The 12,406-nt window shown below is 52.0% G+C and overlaps 1 protein-coding gene across 4 annotated transcripts; it reads left to right on the forward strand.

Moving 5' to 3' along the window:
* Positions 1-48: 48 nt before the first annotated feature.
* RNF31 (ring finger protein 31) lies at positions 49-12,283 on the forward strand. 4 transcript variants are annotated; one of them, XM_059708585.1, is made up of 22 exons: positions 50-371; positions 621-1,003; positions 1,091-1,237; positions 1,398-1,553; positions 1,715-1,783; positions 1,875-1,950; positions 2,213-2,384; positions 2,877-3,264; positions 3,440-3,745; positions 4,027-4,275; positions 4,392-4,577; positions 4,684-4,890; positions 7,720-7,893; positions 7,977-8,075; positions 8,164-8,253; positions 9,910-10,024; positions 10,121-10,239; positions 10,512-10,625; positions 10,742-10,799; positions 11,496-11,592; positions 11,864-12,032; positions 12,155-12,283. In XM_059708585.1, the coding sequence occupies exons 2-22, from the start codon at positions 815-817 to the stop codon at positions 12,206-12,208; spliced, it is 3,234 nt and encodes a 1,077-aa protein (XP_059564568.1). In that variant the 5' UTR covers positions 50-371; positions 621-814; the 3' UTR covers positions 12,209-12,283. The 4 variants fall into 4 exon arrangements, 2 of the variants coding, with proteins under 2 accessions (XP_059564578.1, XP_059564568.1); XM_059708595.1 differs by having other exon boundaries at positions 49-1,003; positions 3,443-3,745; XR_009454414.1 differs by lacking the exons at positions 10,742-10,799; positions 12,155-12,283 and having other exon boundaries at positions 49-1,003; positions 11,864-12,003.
* Positions 12,284-12,406: the final 123 nt, after the last annotated feature.

Genomic DNA, 12,406 nt, shown 5'->3' on the forward strand with positions numbered 1-12,406 from the left:
CGGTGCTGACTCGGGTACGAGGCCAGGGGGGGTCCGAGGGAGGAGCTAGGGCGAGTGGAACCGCGAACGCTGAACTGGGGCGGCCCCGCCGGAGCAGGGGCGGGGCTTACAGGAAGTCAGTGTCGGAATGAGAGGTGGGGAGCGGGTGTTCAGAGGTGGAGAGGCATCGGAGCTGCGGGAGAAGTAGGAGGGGCCGGGGACTGGGGCACGCTAGCAGCTATGAAAGGGAGTAGGCGGGGGCTCCCTGCCGCCCACGCCGACTGGAGAAGACTCGCTGGAGCCCGGCACGGGCGCAGAGAGGGACTTCCCCAGGGGGGACCGGAGCCAGGCCTGCCGGTCCGGATGGGGCGGAAGGCTTGGAGGGAAATTAGGTAACGCCGCTCCCTGGGCTCCCCGGAAAGGGGCGGGCCAGCCTGGAGGAAGGCGGGGAATATCTCCAGCACTGGGTTCAAGTAGAGACGCCCTTGGGGAGGAGCCAGGGACCATTTACCCTTCTCATTGGCTGGGAGCCAGTCTCCCTTCATGGCCACGCCCCCTTGATTTCGTGACCCCGCCCTTTCCTAACCTTAAACCCCGCCTCTTCCTCTGAAACTGAGTGGCAGTCCCGCCCTCTACTCCAGTACTTCCTGTTCCCGACTACCCCTGGCTGGGGGCCGGGGCCCCTAAAGTGACCGTGGCCGGAGTGACCCTGGGAGGCTGCGCCGCCTGGGTTGCGCTGCGAAGTCAGACCGCAGGCAGGAGGGCGGCGCTCGGGCCTCGCGCAGCCGGTGCGGGTCCAGGCGGGCCGCGGGGCTGGGCTGACTGCTGTCTCGGGATGCCAGGGGAGGAGGAGCGGGCCTTCCTGGCTGCCCGCGAGGAGCTGGCTAGCGCCCTGCGGAAGGATTCCGGGCAGGCGTTTTCCCTGGAGCAGCTCTGGCCGCTGCTGGTCACCTCTCTGCCGCCATCCGCCCGCTACCAGCAGCTGGACGCCGCACGCCTGATCCGCTGCAATGCTCGCGGGCAGGTGAGGCCGGGCGCCGCTGGGGAGGGGGACCGAGAATCTGAGCCCGAGCTAGGCGCTCACAGCTCTCTGCTCTGTGACTGCTCTCAGCCCCAGACCTACCTCAGCACCCTTTCCACGGCCCTGAACATCCTGGAGAAATATGGCCGCAACCTCCTCAGCCCTCAGAGACCGCGTTACTGGCGCGGGGTCAAGTTTAATAACCCCGTCTTTCGAAGTACGGTGGATGCTGTGCAGGTGAAGCCCCTGGAGTCCCTTATGGGAGAAAGGGCTTGGGCTTGGGCTTGGGCTAGGGAGGGGCGGGGGGTGTAGAAAGGGCCTGAGCAGAATGGGAAGGGGTTCAGCCCTGTTGGGAAGAGGGCCTGCTGGGTGTTGACTGGTTGTGAATGTGTGGCAGGGGGGCCGGGATGTTCTGCGATTGTATGGCTACACCGAGGAGCAGCCGGATGGGTTGAGCTTCCCAGAGGGGCAAGAGGATCCAGATGAGCACCAAGTTGCTACAGTCACCCTGGAAGTACTGTTACTTCGGACTGAGCTCAATCTGCTGTTAGAGGTGAGGTGTCTCAGGTCTTGAGGGCTTAAGCACCAGGGCTGGGAAGGTCTGCCTAACTCCAAAGCCAGCCTAGGGATTCCCTTACTGTTCTTCCTGTGAATGTTGGGGGACCAGGTCTTAGAGGGACTGTAGGTGGGATCTCTTCTTTATCTTGTTTACAGAATAATCATCCAAGACAGCAAGCACTGGAGCAGCTGCTGAACGACAAAGCGGAAGATGATGCGAGGAAGGCAGGAATGGGGCTTTGGGGCCTGGTGAACAGAGTGGACAGGGGTTGGGGACTCTCCAAACCCTTGCCCATTCCCTGCCCTTTTTCCTCAGATGCTACAGCTCTCAGAGTTTGCCCCCCTCCTGAGAGAGATTGCTCCTGGCCCCCTCATCACACCCTCTGCCCCAGGTATTATTGGTCCTATCTTGGGAGGGGCAGGGTTAGTAGACCGTATGGATGGAAATTTGGAGCCCTTCTCTGTCTACCTTCTTGGTTATCTTTCTTTTTTAAAAAGAGGTTAAAATGGTTTCCTTAAGTCCAGATATGTGGAAAGTAGTCTGTGACTGGTTCCCCCCTTCCCCCCCCCCCCCTGCCCCCACCCCAAATCACATTCAGATGTAACCTGGCCTTTTTCAGAAAGATGTTCTATTCTTTCTCTCCTGTTTTCCAGGCTCCACTCCTGGTCCTTGCTTCCTCTGTGGTTCTGCCCCAGGCACACTGCACTGCTCAGCCTGTAAACAGGCCTTGTGCCCAGCTTGTGATCGCCTGTTCCATGGGCACCCATCCCGTGCCCATCACCTCCGCCAGACCTGGGCCCCTCACACTGCCCACTTGACCCCTAGGTGAGAGGCCTTCTCTTCTGGGAGGGAGTGAAATTGAGAGAACTTACAATTATTTGAGAATTTTCTGTGTACCATATTCTGTGCTAAAGACTGTCTTATAGAGGGCAAGTAGCTAGTAATTGCCCTCCAGGAGATCACAGACATACATGTTAAGCAAGTAGCAGTCACAACAAGATAGATTATCATGGTGTGCAAATAGGTAATAGGAGGATGCAACCCAGTCTGAAGATCAGCTCAATCAGCTGACAGTGTTTTAAGCACCTAGATGGGTCAGGCCCTATGTTAGGGATCTCTATCAGCAAGATGTAAACTTTAAGCTGTCATTTAAGTGTTGAATAGGCTACGGGTATGGGAGTGTTCCAGATAGAACAAAATGTGCGAAGGCGAGAGCCATGTATCATGCAGGGAATGAGGGATGGCCAGGGTGGGGGACCCAAGCACCAGGGGACCCCGCCCCCCCTCAGCAGGCCATGTCTGCTTTTTCCATTGCAGCTTACCTGCCGCAGCTCCACCACTGCCCCAGCTAACCTCCTTGCTGGCCCTCGGAGATAACTCTCTTTCGTCCCCTGATCCTGCAAGTGTCCGTCTGTCCTGGCACTGTGCCACCTGTTCCGTGCTAAATAAACCTTGGGCAGTGCTCTGTGAGGCCTGTGATCGGCCCAGAGGTTGTAAGGGGTTGGGGCTGGAGATTGAGGGTCCCCAAGGAGCTGGCGGCCTAGAAACTGAACTTGCACGGGGTCACTGGGCCTGCCAGAGCTGCACCTTTGAGAATGAGCCAGCGGCTGTGCTGTGTGCCATGTGTGAGCGACCTCGGCTGGCTCAGCCTCCTAGCTTGGTGGTGGATTCTCAGGATGGCGGCATTTGCCTGCAGCCCCTTCAGGTAACCTGTTCCTGGCCTTCCCGGCTCTTTATTTGCACCTGTTACCATAAGCCATTCTCTACCTCTTCGTCCCTGGTTTTCCATCAGTTTCCCCTTATCTTCCAAACCCGCTCCCGACATTTCCATCTTGAGCCTCAGCCAACTTTCAATGGGATAATTCTTTCTGCCTTCCCAGCAGAGAGATACTTTGCTCTCCTCTGCCCAGACTTCGATCTGGTACTGTATTCACTGTACCTTCTGCAATTCGGGCCCTGGCTGGGTATGTGCTATGTGTAACCGGACCAGCAGCCCCATCCCAGTAAAGCATGCCTCCCGGCCCAATGCCAGCTCTTTGGAAGAGCGACTCCCCAATCCAGAGCCTCCACGACGCCTCAGTGCCCCTCTGCCCAGTTCCTGTGGGGACCCTGAGAAGCAGCGCCAAGACAAGATGCGCCAGGACAAGATGCGGGAGGAAGGTCGTCAGCTAGTGATCAAGATCCGGGTGAGGATGGGGCTGGGATGAGGTGGGGCTGAGCTGGTGGGGGAAGGAGAGGCTGCAGTCAAATAACACGAATTCTTATAAATCTGGTGGTTGTTAGCCACAGCTACTTGTTATCGAACATATTGAACACTTCCCATATGATAGATGTCATGCTTAGCTCCGCTCACATGATCATAGTCTCATAGTCTGAGCTCAACCACTGTCAGCATTTTGGTGCTGTCTGAGGGGGGATGGAGGGCACCTTCCTGATCAGCCCTCTGTCTGGGTGGACTGTGCCTTAGGAAGGAGAAGCCGCAGGCGCCTGTCCAGAGGAGGTCTTCTCCGCTCTGCAGTACTCTGGCACCGAGGTGCCCTTGCAGTGGTTGCATTCAGAGCTGCCCTACGTGCTGGAGATGGTGGCTGAACTGGCTGGACAACAGGACCCTGGGCTAGGTGCCTTTTCCTGTCAGGAGGCCCAGAAAGCCTGGCTGGATCGTCATGGCAATCTTGATGAAGCTGTGGAAGAGTGCGTGAGGGCCCGGCGCAGGAAGGTACCAGCTGTGCTGGAGGTGGGATAGGGTTGAAGGTTGGAGGTCAGAGCCTCTCATATTCTCTCCTTTGCTTGCTTTTTCCCTCTTTTCTCCTGCTCTCCACTCCCAACTCCCAGGTGCAGGAGCTCCGGTCCCTGGGCTTTGGGCCTGAGGAGGGGTCCCTTCAAGCATTGTACCAACACGGGGGTGACGTGGCACGGGCCCTGACTGAGCTGCAGCGTCAGCGCCTAGAGCCCTTCCATCAGCGCCTCTGGGACAGTGGCCCGGAGCCCACCCCTTCATGGGACAGTTCAGATAAGCAGGTGCTGGGAGGAGGTGAAGAGACACATGGAGGGGGAGAGGGAAGGCTGAAGGATAGAAATGGGTCTGACAGCCACTTCTTCCCTCTCCACCTGAATCATATTGCAGAGCCTGGTCAGACGACTTTTGGCAGTCTACACACTCCCCAGCTGGGGCCGGGCAGAGCTGGCGCTGTCGCTGCTGCAGGAGACACCCAGGAACTATGAATTAGGGGATGTGGTAGAAGCTGTGAGGCAGAGCCAAGACCGGGCCTTTCTGCGTCGCTTGCTTGCCCAGGAATGTGCTGTGTGTGGTTGGACCCTGCCCCGCAACCGGGTAAGCCCGTCACACTGAACCTGGCCTCAGAATGACTCTCGTTCCCTTTAGACCCGCACTCTACTCCAGCCTGTCTCTGATCATCTTTTGCTCTACAGCTGCCCATGTGCCCCTGAAGGCTTCTGGGAAGGGGAGGAAAAATTAGGCCACCTCTCCCAATCCCCATTTTTTAATGTTCTATTATGGAAAATTTCAAACATACAATGGTAGAGAAAATTGTATCACAGATTCTCTTCTCCACTCTCCACCATGTATTCATGACTAGGCTTCAGCAATTATAAATGTATGGCCAATGTTTATTTCTCCACACACACAGGATTATTTTGAAGCAAATCTCAGGCATCATATGGCTTATCTGCTAATATTTCAGTATGTATCTCTAAAATATAAAACGCTTTGAAAACATAGCCACAAATACAATGTCACATCCAAAAAGTTAACAGTAATTCTTTAATAACATCATCAAATATCCATTTTGGCCCTGGCCTGTTTTTCTCAGTGGTTAGAGCTTTGGCCTGCAAACCTAGGGGTCACAGGTTTGATTCCCAGGTCAAGAGCACAGACCTCATACCTTATAACTCAGTTGCAGGTTACCTAGCTCCAGTAGGGGCATGTGTGGGAGATAACCAATCAGTGTGTCCCTCATGTTGATGTTTCTCTCCCCTCCCTCCCTCCCTCTCACTCTCTCTAGAAATCAATGGAAAAAATGTCCTTGGGTGAGGATAAAAAAAAACACAATAATATATATATATATGGCTAATATGCTAAGTGTCCATCCAGGTAATGACATCACATAGCAACACCCGGTTTCCTCTCCCTAGCAATGAATAGCCTCCTTGCAGTTTCTTCAGCCCAGGAACACGACTTGCTTTATAGCCTGGTAGAAACATTTCACACTGTAACCAAATGTCTGTGAAGCATTTTCCTGTGCCTCATCTCATTTGATCCTCACAGAAGTCCTGGAGTAGGTAGATAGGAGACTCGGTGGAATCCTGTTTTCTTTTCATTAGCCGGAAAATGGAGATTACAAAGTTTAGAAACTTGACCTGACTGAAAAGAAGTAAGAAATAGTGGACCTTGAAAATGACTTCAGGTTGCCTCCCTGCACAGAATATATTTTACCCTTTGTTCTCCCTGCGTGATGTACAATAATCTGCTTCGTGTTGATATTTACTGCTGTGTTGCTGACAATTACCTGGAAGAGAAGTTGGGGTGCTTCACTGGACTGGAAAAAGTTTAGCTAAATGAGAAAGCAGGTCTAATTAAGCAAATTTATTCTATATCTATGAAAGGCTAAGTTGACTCATGTATGTGCGATACATATAAAGCTCTCGCTAGCGCCAATCGCACGCGTGTGTTTTGATCTGTCATTGTCGGTCGTGAATTTGGTTGATACTTCTATTATAGAGAAAGGGCAAATAGCGATATTAAAATATTTCTTCTAATTAATTTCCTTTCAATGTGCACAAATTCATGCACTGGGCCACTAGTAATAAAATAAATTAACAGGAATAACTTTTTAAAAAAAATCCATTTTGTAGAAAAAGGCCCCTTCTCATCTCCTGAGCCCCCACTTATTTTAGGTGAAAACTGGCAGTTCTTTGGCTAAATACAGTCCAATTTAGTTAGGCTCACTTGGTATACTTTTTGTTTTGTTTTTACTCTATTTTAAGATAATTGTGTATATACAAAATAATTGTAGATTCATAGGAAGTTGTAAAAATAGTACAGAGTCCTGTGTGCTCTTCACTCACCTTACCCCAAGATGACTTCTTGTATAATTATAGTATAAGATGAAGTCCAAAAAATAGACAAGTATACATTGTTTGCTAGACTGCAGACCTAGTTTGTTTTTTCATGGATGTGTGTATATGTGGTTCTATGCTATTTTAACCCATGTAACCACCACCACCTCCACAATTCAAGGTACAGACTGTTCCATCACCACAAAGAAATTACCTCATGCTGCCTTTTTGTAGTTGTATATACACAACTTTGTCCCTTTCTCCTGTCACCTGGAAATCACTAATCTGTTCTCCATCTCAGTCATTTTGTCATTTCAAGATTATTTGTGTGTTAGCTTTTTAAAAAATGTTTTTGTTAATCATCACCTGAGGATATTTTTTCCATTGAATTTTTTAGGGTGAATGGAAGGGAGGGGGAGAGACAGAGAGAGAAACATCAATGTGAGAGAGAGACATCCATTGGTTGCCTCCTGCAGCACCCTGATCCAGGGCTGGAGACCAAGCCTGCAACTGAGGTACATGCACTTACTGGAATCAAACCTGGAACCTTTCAGTCCATGGGCCAACACTCTATCCACTGAGCCAAACCAGCTAGGGCGAGGGCTAGGGCTTTTTTATGTTTTTATTGACTTTAGAGAAAGAGGAAGGGAGAGGGAGAGAGAAATAGAAACATCGGCGAGAGAGAATCATCGATTGACTGCCTCCTGCATGCCCCACACTGGGAATTAGATTCCAACCCTGGGCATATGCCCTGACCTGGAATTGAACCGGCAACCTCTTTGTGCATGGGGCGATGCTCAACCAACTTGAGTCACCCTGGCTGGGCATATGTGTTAGCTTTTAATTGATGTGAATGCCTTTAGAGGACATTGGTTAATTTACCTTAGTTTTACCGTTGTCTGTTTTCCTCCACCTGACAGTCTTCAGACATTTTGGTTGCCTGCCTGGCACTTGTTGGCATATGAGGCTGCTACCCCTGCCCAGTTGTTAACTAGTGATTTCTCAGTGAACACCTAGCTACATCCCCTTCCTCAGGCTGGCAGCTGTGGCTTCTGACCCCCTTCTCTCCCCGCTCACCCTCTAGATGCAGGCTCTGACTTCTTGTGAATGCACCATCTGTCCTGACTGTTTCCGTCAGCACTTCACCATCGCCTTGAAGGAGAAGCACATCACTGACATGGTGTGCCCTGCCTGTGGCCGCCCCGACCTTACCGATGACACACAGTTGCTCAGCTACTTCTCTACTCTTGACATCCAGGTACTGCAGATTCTGGGACTCAGGGTGCCCTGGGCTCTGAATAGGAACCCTGCCCACACACCACTTCTGCATTCTGTCCCCAGCTTCGAGAGAGCCTGGAGCCAGATGCCTATGCCCTGTTCCATAAGAAGCTGACTGAGGCTGTGCTCATGCGGGACCCCAAGTTCTTGTGGTGTGCCCAGGTAAGTGGCCTGCCCACCAGAGCTGATGGGAGGGTCAGGGGTGGTGCCAAGTCAGGCCTCGGATAGCTTTATGCTCTTGCACCCACAGTGCTCCTTTGGCTTCATATACGAGCGTGAGCAGCTGGAGGCAACATGTCCCCAGTGTCGCCAGACCTTCTGTGTACGCTGTAAGCGCCAGGTGAGGCACACCCGTCCTTCCAGAAATACCTGCTGCACGCTGGAGGTACTCTGTTAGACTTGGGGGATCCTGGAGAACAGAACAGACACGAGCTCTGGGCTCAGAGTGCTGACAGACTAGGCGGGAGGAGGGGTGAGAAGAAGGAAGGATGAGGGAGATAGAAGAAGCAGCTTGAGGGGGAAGAAGGATGAAAGGGGAGGAAAGATGGAGGGAGGAGGGATGAAAGGCAAGGTAAAGGAGGAAGGGTGGCAGTGAGGGAGGGAAGGAAAGAAAATGAAGGGAGAAAGAGCATAATTATACAAGGGCGTAAGTTCTGTGAAGAAAATAAACAGGAATCTGAGATTAGGAATAATGGAATGGACCTGCTTAGGATAGAGAGGTCAAGTCTACTCTAAAATGGTGTAATTTAAGCTCAGGCCTGAAAATTAAGAGGAAGAAGAGGAAGTCAACTATGCAAAGATTATTGGGACAGAAAGAGCAGCACATGGAAAGGCCAAAGTCAGAAGAAAGTGTGTGGTTGGAGCCTCCAGAGCAGGGGTGAGAGTGGCAGGCAGGCAGAGAGGAGCGAGCTGCCTGATCGGGAGAGGCCTGGGGCCAAGTGAGGAAGGTATTTGCTTTTCATCCTAAGACCAAGCAAGGGGTGATACGAGTTCATTTCTCTTTTAAAAACTTTAATGTTTGATACAAAAAAATTGCATCTATATTACGAGACACAATAAAATAAGTCCCTGAGCCCTGACTGTATAGCTCAGTTGGTTGGTTGGAGTGTCATATCCTGATACGCCAAGGTTGTGGGTTCAATCCCTGGTCAGGGCACATGCAAGAGTCAGCCACTGAGTGCATAAATAAGTAGAACAACAAACCAGTGTTTCTCTCTTCCTTCCTCTCTCTCAAGTCAATTAATAAATAATTTAAAACAACGCAAAAAACCTTGAGATCCTACCACCAAACCTCAAAACTAGGACACTCCCTATTCTGTTGAAGCTGCCTAACTTACACTTTTTTCCCCCAAAGAGTTTAGAGACGTTCTTTAAAGTATTTTATTGATTTCTCTTTTTTTAGTGTATTTTTATTGATTTCAGAGAGGAAGGGAGAGGAAGGGAAACATCAGTGATGAGAGGGGAAAAAATCATCGATAGGCTGCCCCCTGCACGCCCCTCACTAGGGATCAAGTCCACAACCCAGGCATGTGCCCTTAACCTGAAGTGAACCAGGACCCTTCAGTCTGAGAGCCAAGGCTCTACCCACTGAGCCAAACCAGCTAGGGCTGCCTGACTTACACTTTCAAAGGCATTTTGCCTGCAAGGTTGACGATGAACCAAAGGGAAGTCTGAGTGGAGGCAGAGCAGCTAGTAACTGAGGCAAGTAATTGAGGCAAGACCGGACCTGGCCCAGAGGAAGATGGTCACAGTAGGATGAAGAGAAAGGTCAGGGCTGTGAATAGACATGGTTACAATGTTAGCTCGGCTTGGGTGTTGGAAACAAGACTTGCTGGTGAGTCTATGGTGGTATGAGGACATGAAAGCCCCAAGGCTGGCCCCTCAGTTTGGGATGAAAGCAAATGGTGAATGGCAGTGCCATAAACTAAGCCTGGGACACTGGATATGAGTAGAAGGGCCTAGGAGCTCCATGTGACTCTTGCTCTCCTCCTCACAGTGGGAGGAGCAGCACCGGGGCCGGAGCTGTGAGGATTTCCAGAACTGGAAACGCAACAATGACCCAGAATACCAGGCCCAGGGCCTGGCGATGTACCTTCAGGAGAATGGCATTGGTAAGGCTGCCCCACTAGCCCTGTTTGCCAGTGGCTCTCTTCCTGAAAGCCTCGAGGAGCAGTGGCAGCCCTAGCCCTGACCTCTGTTCCTTGCAGACTGCCCCAAGTGCAAGTTCTCGTATGCACTGGCCCGAGGAGGTTGCATGCACTTTCACTGCACCCAGTGCCGCCATCAGTTCTGCAGTGGATGCTACAATACCTTTTACGCCAAGAATGTGAGCCTAGAGAATGGGGATGGGAGGGATAACAGGGTAGGGGGCTGCCAATGGGTGTGAGGGGTAGAGGCCACTGAGGAGCAGCCCAGGGGAAGAGAAGAGGAGGCTGGTGGGTGTAAATTACCTCTCTCTGTCCCCTTTCCCCTCTGCTTGCTCCAGACCCTCCAGTGTCTCCATCTACCCCCACCCCTACACCCCTCATGCAGGGGTTCCTGAGAGGCCAGGACCCCAACAGTCTCCAACTTCCCCTCTCCTATCTGGGTTTCTGCCAGAAATGTCCAGAGCCTAACTGCAGAGTGAAAAAATCCCTGCACGGACACCATCCCCGAGACTGCCTCTTCTACCTGCGGGACTGGAGTGCTCCCCGGCTCCAGAAGCTGCTACAGGTGAGGGGTGGCCAACCAGCCTGGGTTTGCAGGTTGCCCAGGAGAGGGGGCAGGGCCTAGGATCCAGCGGGCTGGCATCAAGGATAACCTAACACCCCCCATCTGCTCCTTCTCAGGACAATAAGGTCATGTTCAACACAGAGCCCCCAGCGGGGGCCCGGGCAGTCCCTGGAGGTGAGTGTCGGTCAGGACAAACCTTGGAGAAGGGGAGAGGGTGGCTGGGCACACACTGTGCAGTGAGTATAGGGGAAGTTTCAGCTTCTGAGCTGAAGGCTCATCCTGTGCTGACTTTGTGCCCACTGGCGAGTTAACCTTGTTTCTTCCGCTATAAAATGGGGGTAATATTCACTTTTCAGCTCGGTTGTTTTAGGTGAGGCCACATTAAAGCATCTAGCACCTTGATACTAACTTTCTTCTCCCATTCCCAAAGGTTAATGTTTCATTAATTCAGTGAGTATTTACTGACACTTGCTAGTTGCACTGTCTTAGGTTCCATGAGGGCAACAGAAAGATGTTACATATGGTTCTAATATGCCCTACTTCTTACCATCTACACAGAGTAAGACCTTCACAGAATAAGTTAACTATGCAAGAGCTAAGTCACAAAAGAACTGTCTCAGGGCGTATGTGATTATAGGCTAAAAGGCGGCTTGGATAAAAGCAGGGCAACAAGGTCCTGCTTTTGTATCAGAGCTGGTTTGCCATGATGGCATCTCTAAGTACCCCCCCACCACCACCAGTTTGAGCAGGGGCTCCTGTCCCCCAGCCCCTCCCTGGAGGCTGCCTCCCTTGCTTCTATCCCAGTTCTCTAAGGCTTGGTTGTCAGTGGCCTTTACCCAACAAAGGATCTTTTTCTGCCCTTACCCATAGGTGGCTGCCGAGTGATGGAGCAGAAGGAGGTTCCCAATGGGCTCCGGGACGAAGCTTGTGGCAAGGAGACGCCAGCTGGCTATGCCGGCCTCTGCCAGTAAGTGCCAGGCTGGGAGCATGATGCTGGGGAGTACTGAGGGTGTGCCCAGGCAATAAAGTGGGTCTCTGGGAGCAGTAGGTCCTACAAGGCGTAGGAGGGAGGGGCTTTCTGGACAAGCGCCTGGATAGGTAGCAGCAAGCAATGTGCTCAGGTAGGCATGCATTCACAGGTGAAGGTTGTCAATCTTATTCATCCAAGTATACCTGGGCACGCTCAGTTACTACTAGCCAAACAGAAGAACAAATCTCCCACCTTCTAATCTCCTCAGGGCACACTACAAAGAGTATCTTGTAAGCCTCATCAATGCCCACTCACTGGACCCAGCCACTCTGTATAAGGTGGAGGAGCTGGAGACAGCTGTCGAGCGCTACCTGCATGTGCACCCACAGCCACTGGCTGGGGAGGATGCCCCTGCCTACCACGCCCGCTTGTTACAGGTGAAGCTTCCCCCACAACCTCACCTCTGATCCTGTGCTCTGAAAGTCCCCTGTCCAGTCTGTGCCTGAGCTCCAGGCCTCCAGGATTATCATCATCATCATCTCTCTCTCTCTCTCTGCAGAAACTGATGGAAGAGGTACCCTTGGGACAGAGTATACCCCGCAGGAGGAAGTAGCTGAGGGCGAGGGTCCTGATGAGGGTCCCACGTCCTCAGGAACAGCTCCAGCACCAATAAAGAGGCATCTCCTTGCCCAGGCTTCTTGGTGGTCCTTCTTCCTGACCCCACTATCTGGGGGCACCAGGGAAAAAGGGGGGTGAACAGAGCTTTTCTGAAAGGGCCCCTACAGCCCACCACTTGATCTTCCCTGGACCC

This window comes from Myotis daubentonii, chromosome 1 (genome assembly GCF_963259705.1).
Source record: "Myotis daubentonii chromosome 1, mMyoDau2.1, whole genome shotgun sequence".
NCBI classification, from domain to species: Eukaryota; Metazoa; Chordata; class Mammalia; order Chiroptera; family Vespertilionidae; genus Myotis; species Myotis daubentonii.